Here is a 7,670-nt window from a genome sequence, read left to right as displayed (position 1 = left end):
AAAAATAAAAAGCTTACTACACCAAACCTTTTTTTTTTTTTTTTTGGAGACAGAGTCTAACTTTGTTGCCCTCAGTAGAATGTCATGGCATCACAGCTCACAGCAACCTCAAACTCTTGGGCTCAAGCAATTCTCTTGCCTCAGCCTTCAGCCTCCTAAGTAGCTGGGACTACAGGCACCTGCCACAATGCCTGGCTATTTTTTAGAGATGAGGTCTCACTCTGGCTCAGGCAGGACTCAAATTTGTGAGTTCAGGCAATCCACCCACCTTAGCCACCCAAAGTGTTAGGATTACAGGCATACACCACCAGGCCCAGCCTACACCAAACCACTGTTTTCCAAATTATAAAACAACTCAGAAGCATATTATGGTCCAAGCATTATAAACCAAGTATTTTACCTCTTAGATTCAGGAGGCTGCCTTTTCTTTATCATTTCACGAAGCCTTGCAGCTGACTGGAAAGTACATAAAACATACACACACATAAAAATGTTGTAACTACATAGTTTACCTTTTAAAATATTAAGCATCTGTTACTATAACAACACCAAACTAAGGTCTATTCAGGAACTAAAGATCCATAAGAGAGGATCTCTGCTCTTCAGACAAATATGCTACCAACAATAAAGGCAAGTATCTAATACTGTCTAATGTATCAAGTTTGTAATACCTTGAACCAAGTTGCTAATGAGTTTACATGATTAGATAAAGTATTTAATCAAATATATTATAAAGTAAAAGGTTTAACTTCTACTACTGGCAGATCTACTGCGATGTTTTCCAGAAAATTTATAGTTTATACTTCTATAAATCAAATCAAATATTTTCTGTTAACTAAAATTGTAATTAGAAATTCTTTGTCTAAATTTCCGATAGATTTTCAACTGTTAATGACTCAACCAACTTAGTCCCTTCACTTAACTCATTCCCCACAAGATGCAAACACACATTGAACATTTGGTAATCTGGTTTTAAGAGAAATCAATTAACTATTTTATAAAGCCAAACGTTTGATATCCTGGGGGCAGGGATGACATCATCCAACTATTCTTTCACACCCAGAAGTGTTACCTCCAATGTGAAGGCACCAATGTAAATTATACCTTTAATCCTAATGATTGTAATACATTAGCATATATACATACGGCCATTTATCCCTTAAGAAATAGGTTACTGCTATGCTGTCCAGATTGGTGTAGCATTGCTGGCCTCAAGTGTCCTTGAGTCTCAGGCCTAAAGCACCACATCCAGCTATGGCCATTTAACCTTAAAGCTCCTTATACAAAGCATATTCCCATCTACTCTTCAAGAGTAAGCTTTAAAAGGAAAAGAACATGTTGGGCTGGGTGGAGTGGTTCACGCCTGTAATCCCAGCACTCTGGGAGGCCAAGGTGGGTGGATTGCCTAAGCTCACAGGTTCGAGACCAGCCTGAGACACAGCAAGACCCCACCTCTAAAAATAGTGGGTATAGTGGCAGGCATCTGTTGTCTCAGCTACTTGGGAGGCTGAGGCAAGAGAATCACGAGCCCAAGAGTTTTAGATTGCTGTGAGCTTTGATGCCACAGCACGCTACCAATGGCAACAACATGAGACTGTCTCCAAAAAAAAAAAAAGTCCTCACATTCCTCTTCCTCTATCCTTCATCCCATCCCACCCACTTCTCCTACATCTTTAGTTATTCAAGAACACCAAACTGTAAGACACCATTGTTTTAGGCACCACCAAAAAGGGGGGGAGGGGCTACCAGTTATAGTTTTAAGATGCCTATTTGAAAATATTAAAATGTAAAAAAATATGCCTTAGGAGAAATGGAAAATAACCTCTTTCTATTCACTGCAAAACCTACTCCTAACTTTGTCCTCCTTCATCTGACTATAATACCTGATGCTGTATTTTGTTATTGAACTAGTAGGAAGAATGGCATCTTGGTTTTAATTAAACTCCACACAAACCTCAGATAGCTGAAGAGAAGCAAAAAAGTTTGCATTTTCTGAAATGTTCTTCAGTCTCTTCCTTTCATATGGTGACAATCCTGAAAAATCATCCTGTAAAATTACACCAAAAAGATTCCATTACTTTATAGAATCTATAACAACAGCACTCATAACTCACTGTTAGATTAGTAGATTTTTAGGAAAAAGTAGAAACAAAAGCATTCATTCACTCTCCTTTGTCTACTGGAAGGCCTTTGTTTAGTAAAAAGATAAATTCTGACTTGATGCCTATAGCTCAAGCAGCTAGGGCACCGGCCACATACACTGGAGCTGGTGGGTTCAAATCCGGCCTGGATTATAGTTGCCAAATGACAACTTCAACCAAAAAATAGCCAGGCGTTGTGGCAGGTGCCTGTAGTCCCAGCTATTTGGGAGGCTTAGGCAAGAGAATCTCTTAAGCCCAAGAGTTTGAGGTTGCTGTGAGCTGTGACACCACAGCACTCTACCCAGGATGACAGCTTGAGACTCTGTCTCAAAAAAAAAAAAAAAGATAAATTCTGAGTAATAATATAATTAACGCCCACTAGGAAATAATTTGTTATTAGGTTATCTTACTTGACTCTTCCAATATGAGAACACTTCTTACTTTCTATTAAATGTCCCCCAGTCTGAGTTTGTTGTTTTCACCATGATTAGTCTGAGGTTATGGATTTTTATAAAGAATGCCACACCAGTACATGACAGCCACATATCACTTATATTAACCCACAGCACTTGGTTAAGGTAGACTTTACCAGGTTTCTCCAATGTAAAGCTCCTACTTCCCTTTCTCCGGTCTTTGGAAGTTAGTAGTTAAGTCTAGCCCACCCTTATGGTATATGGGTAGGACAGTGAGAATCACTTCCTAGAAGAGGGAGTATTTACATATATTATTTGACATTCCTTAAGAAAGACGTGTCTTTTTCTCATTTTACTTGATCACTTATTTGTATCAATACAGACTCAGATATTTATACTGTTATAATCCAGTACTGTGTTATTTATTTTGTGGCTCAAATTGTTCCAGCTTTGGCCACTGGGAACTCTTTCAGGCTGGTACCTCCTCCGTCCCTTTGAAATGCTCTTTCCCATTGTTTTGTTTTGTTATGTTTTGTCTTTTGAGACAAAATCTCCCTCTGTCACCCTGGGGCTGAGTCTTGTGGGATCATCATAGCTCACAGCAACCTCAAACTCTTGGGCTCAAGCCTTCTTGCCTCAGCCTCCTGGGTAGCTGGGACTACAGGTGCATGCCACAAAACCAACCTCGTGGCTGGTGTTTCTAATTTTAGGAGAGATGGGATTTCACTTTTGCTCTGGCTGGTCTTGCAGTCCTTCTACCTCCCAGAGTAATAGGATTATAGGTGTGAGCCACAGCACCCTGTTACCTTCCCTTTGTTTTCTGAGTACTTCCTTACCTCCTAACACTACAAGATACTCCTAGTTCATCTTGTATTTTACCTGTCCCAGCCCTAGAATCAGCCATTTCTCCAAGGAGCCCTAGTTCATTACATTCTTTTGAAAGTCACTGATAATGGCAAATCCAATTTTTTTGTAGAGGATTTAAAAAACATATTTACAGAGAAAAATCATTTGTAATGTCTAGCGAGTACATTAAATCATATCTTTTATCAAAAACCGTGTGACATGGGCGGCGCCTGTAGCTCAGTGAGTATGCGTGGGCCCCGGCCCCAGATACCGAGGGTGGCAGGTTTAAAGCCAGCCCCGGCCAAACTGCAACAAAAAAATAGCTGGGTGTTGTGGGCACCTGTAGTCCCAGCTACTCAGGAGGCTGAGGCAAGAGAATTGCCTAAGCCCAGGAGCTGGAGGTTGCTGTGAGCTGTGAACCCATGGCCCTCTACCAAGAGCAATGAAGTGACTCTGTCTCAAAAAAAAAAAAAAAAAAGAAACAAAACTGTGCAACAGAAGTCAGCAGCAATCCAAAGCACTGCCACAGTTGAGAAGCAAATCAAAGTCAGAGTTCCTTTTTAAAAAAGGATTTAACATTTTCCAGTGATTTTTGTATTTGTGCATAAAACAATCTGATCAGTTCTCTGCTTTTGTGGTATAAATTGAACATGAATAACGCCACTAAAGTTAAAGAAACAAATTAGCATTCTCTTCTGGGTTTTTTGTTTGTTTTGTTTTTGACAGTGTTAGTCTGTCACCCTTGGTAGAGAGCTATGAAGTCACAGCTCACAGCAACTTGCAATTCTTAGGTTTACATTCTCTTCACTTTTGAAACAGGCATTTTTCCTAAGCCTTGTGGATATTGGTTCTGGATCTTAACAGAAACATATTCCAGGATCAGTTACTATTTTTCTCAAAATTTTGTGTGTGTTTGTTTTTGAGACATAGTCTTACTTTGTCACCCTCAGTAGAATGCTATGGCATCTTAGTTCACAGTAACCTCAAACTGTTAAGCTCAAGCGATTCTCTTCTCTCAGATGCCCGGGTAGCTCAGACTACAGGCATCCACCACAACACCTGGCTATTTATTAGAGACAAGGTCTTGCTCTTGCTCAAGTTGGTCTCAAACTTGTGAGCTCAGGAAATCCCAAGTGCTAGGATTAAAGGAGTAAGCCACTGCACCAGCGTGTTTGTTTTTGCGATAGAATCTCACTCAGTCACCCTGTGATTGAGTGTGATGGCATCACCATAGCTCATAGCAATCTCAAAATCTTGGGCTCAAGTAATCTTCTTGCCTCAGCCTCCCAAGCAGCTGGGATTATAGGTGCCCTCCACAACACTCAGCTATTTTTAGAGATGGGGTCTCGAACTCCTGAGCTCAAGCAATCCACCTGCCTCAGCCTCCCAGAGTGCTAAGATTACAGGTGTGAGCCACCACACCCAGCCCCAAATGCTCTTTTTTTAGTATTTATTTATTTTGATAGTGTAATAAAATTTATTTTCTTAAGATATTAATTATGGACCAATAATGCATTTAAACTAAATATAATACTTCAAAACATTCAACACAAGGAAATTACAATCACATTTAATAACAAAATGTCGGCTCGGCGCCTATAGCTCAACCGGTTAAGGCGCCAGCCACGTACACCTAAGGTGGCGGGTTCGAATCCCCAGCCCGGACCCGCCAAACAATGATGGCTGCAACCCAAAAATAGCTGGGCGCTGTGGTGGGCGCCTGTGGTCCCAGCTACTTGGGAGGTAGAGGCAAGAGACTCGCTTGAGCCCAGGAGTTGGAGGTTGCTGTGAGCTGTAATGCCACGGCACTCTGCCCAGGGGGACAGCTTGAGGCTCTGTCTCAAAAAAAAAAAAAAATAATAATAATAATAATAATAATAATAACAAAATGTCTAGTTGTTTATAAAATGTTTTTTTATGATCTCAGTACATATAATTTCCAAAACTGAAGAACACAAATATTAAATCACTTTCAGGGTACAGAACACCATAAACTTATTTATACAACATAGTAGGCAGACTTTTGTGCTAGAATCAGAATGCAGGAAAATCTAAACAAAACCAAAAATTCAGGGAATATGTATTTATAAATGTTTGGTTAACAGAGGCTTAATTTTGTAAGGAATGGGACCTTTGAATGTTAGATTTTGTTTACAAAAATAAAAACTTTCAGCTGAGTTTGGTTGTTCCCTGGGGAAACAAGGCAGGAAGATCATTTGAGCTCAGGAGTTCAAGACCAAATTGAGCAAGAGCAAGAACTCATCTCCACTAAAAGCAGAAAAATTAGGCCAGTGCAGTGGCTCAGCCCTGTAAACCTAGCATTCTGGGAGGCCAAGGCAGCGGATAACCTGAACTCACAGGCTCAAGACCAGCCTGAGCAAGAGGAAGACCCTATCTTTAAAAATAGCTGGGCGTTGTAGTGGGCACCTGTAGTCCCAGCTACTTGGAAGGCTAAGGCAAGAGAATCACTTGAGCCCTAGAGTTTGGGGTTGCTGTGAGCTATGATGCAATAGCACTCTATAGACATCTATAGTTTTAGCTACTTAGGAGGCTGAAGCAGGAAGATAGCTGGAGCCCAAGAGTTTGAGGTTACTAAGAACTAGGCTGAGGCCAAGGCACTCTAACCTAGGTGACAGAGTAAGACTCTGTCTAAAAGCAAAAACCCAAAAACAAAAACTTTCTCAAACATCAGCAGAGTAATATACTTCTTTATTTTTACCTCAGCAAAGATATATTTCCTTTGATAATTCAGAATTCTACTGTTCATTTTTTAAATTTATTGGTAATTTTATAAAGAATGGCACTCCTAAGATGCTGATTCTGTTGAAATTTTTTGTGATTATTTTCCCCAATGAACCTAGGACTTATGATAGGGAAGATACTGAAACATCCTAAGATAAAAATTGGTGTTTCATTCATGAATAATTCAGCAAGTATTTACATTTTCAGCTCTAGAAAGAACCAGACAAATACAATCACTGCTCACGGTTTAAAACACAGCAGTTCAAGTACTGATTCTGAACACTGTGAACTTTCATTTCATCTTACAAGATGTGCACAGATACTAATTTCCTCTGAAAGGCAAATAAAATCTTCCCTTATATTATGAAATTATTTGGATTCTCATGAGATGTATTTTGAAATCTGTATGTGACAAGGCCAATATTTTCCTTTCTCTAACTGCCTTCTGCTACTTAAGACTATGTCAAGTATTCTGTTTTCTCTTCAGTTCTCCCCAGCATACCCTCTGAATGTTCTGTCTATCCAGCTTGGCTTTTTTTTTTTTTTCAGAGACAGAGTACTTTGTAGCCCTCAGTAGAGTACTTTGACTTGCTCAGGCTGGTCTTGAGCCTGTGAGTTCAGGTTATCCGCTGCCTTGGCCTCCCAGAATGCTAGGTTTACAGGGCTGAGCCACTGCACTGGCCTAATTTTTCTGCTTTTAGTGGAGATGAGTTCTTGCTCTTGCTCAGTTTGGTCTTGAACTCCTGAGCTCAAATGATCTTCCTGCCTTGTTTTCCCAGGGAAAACACACAGCTCACAGCAACCTCCAGCTCTTGGGCTTAGGCGATTCTCTTGCCTTAGCCTCCCAAGTAGCTGGTAATACAGGCACCCGCCATAACACCTGGCTATTTTTTGTTGCAGTTTGGCCAGCGCCCTGGTGGCGTTCAAACCTGCCACCCTTTGTATATGGGGCTAGCACCCTACTCACTGAACCATAGGCACCACCCTATCCAGGTGGCTGTTTCTCTTTTTTTTTTTTTTAAACAGAGCCTCAAGCTGTAGCCCTGGGTAGAGTGCCTGGGCTCAACCAATTCTCCTGCCTCTGCCTCCCAAGTAGCTGGGACTATAGGCCACAACGCCTGGCTATTTTTTGGTTGCAGCCATCATTGTTGGTTTTAGCGGGCCTGGGCTGGATTCAAACCCACCAGCTCAGGTGTATGTGACTGGCGCCTTAGCCACTTGAGCCACAGGTGCCAAGCCCAGCTGGCTGTTTCTATCACACTCTGCTACAGCCTTCTGGTTCCCTTCACTGTTGTCCTTCATTGTTTTTCTCCTTACCAGAAGTTTGGTCGTCTGGGCTTCCCCATCTTGCTTCTCCTGGCTTCTTAGTCACTTAGGTGACTCATCTTAGTCCTTCCTTAAAAAGTTGAGTCTTCAGGCTTGGCGCCTGTGGCTCAAGTGGCTAAGGCACCAGCCACATACACCTAAGGTGGTGAGTTTGAATCCAGCCCGGGCCCGCCAAACAACAATGATGGCTGCCACCATAAAA

General features: G+C 41.2%; 1 protein-coding gene across 1 annotated transcript in view; it reads right to left on the bottom strand.

The window, feature by feature from the left end:
* WDR76 (WD repeat domain 76) overlaps positions 1 to 7,670 on the bottom strand; it is a 59,767-nt gene that overhangs the window by 45,884 nt on the left and 6,213 nt on the right. The window contains exons 3-4 of the mRNA XM_003791779.2: positions 1,955 to 2,047; positions 401 to 456 (exon numbers count right to left, since the gene is read on the bottom strand). Of these exons, the coding sequence (XP_003791827.1) occupies positions 401 to 456; positions 1,955 to 2,047 (149 nt within the window). The remainder of the gene's footprint in view (positions 1 to 400; positions 457 to 1,954; positions 2,048 to 7,670) is intronic.

Source organism: Otolemur garnettii, unplaced genomic scaffold (genome assembly GCF_000181295.1).
Source record: "Otolemur garnettii isolate 467f Iridium unplaced genomic scaffold, OtoGar3 scaffold00050, whole genome shotgun sequence".
NCBI classification, from domain to species: Eukaryota; Metazoa; Chordata; class Mammalia; order Primates; family Galagidae; genus Otolemur; species Otolemur garnettii.
The sequence above is the reverse complement of the archived record's forward strand: the minus strand, read 5'-3'. Positions and strand labels throughout refer to the sequence as shown.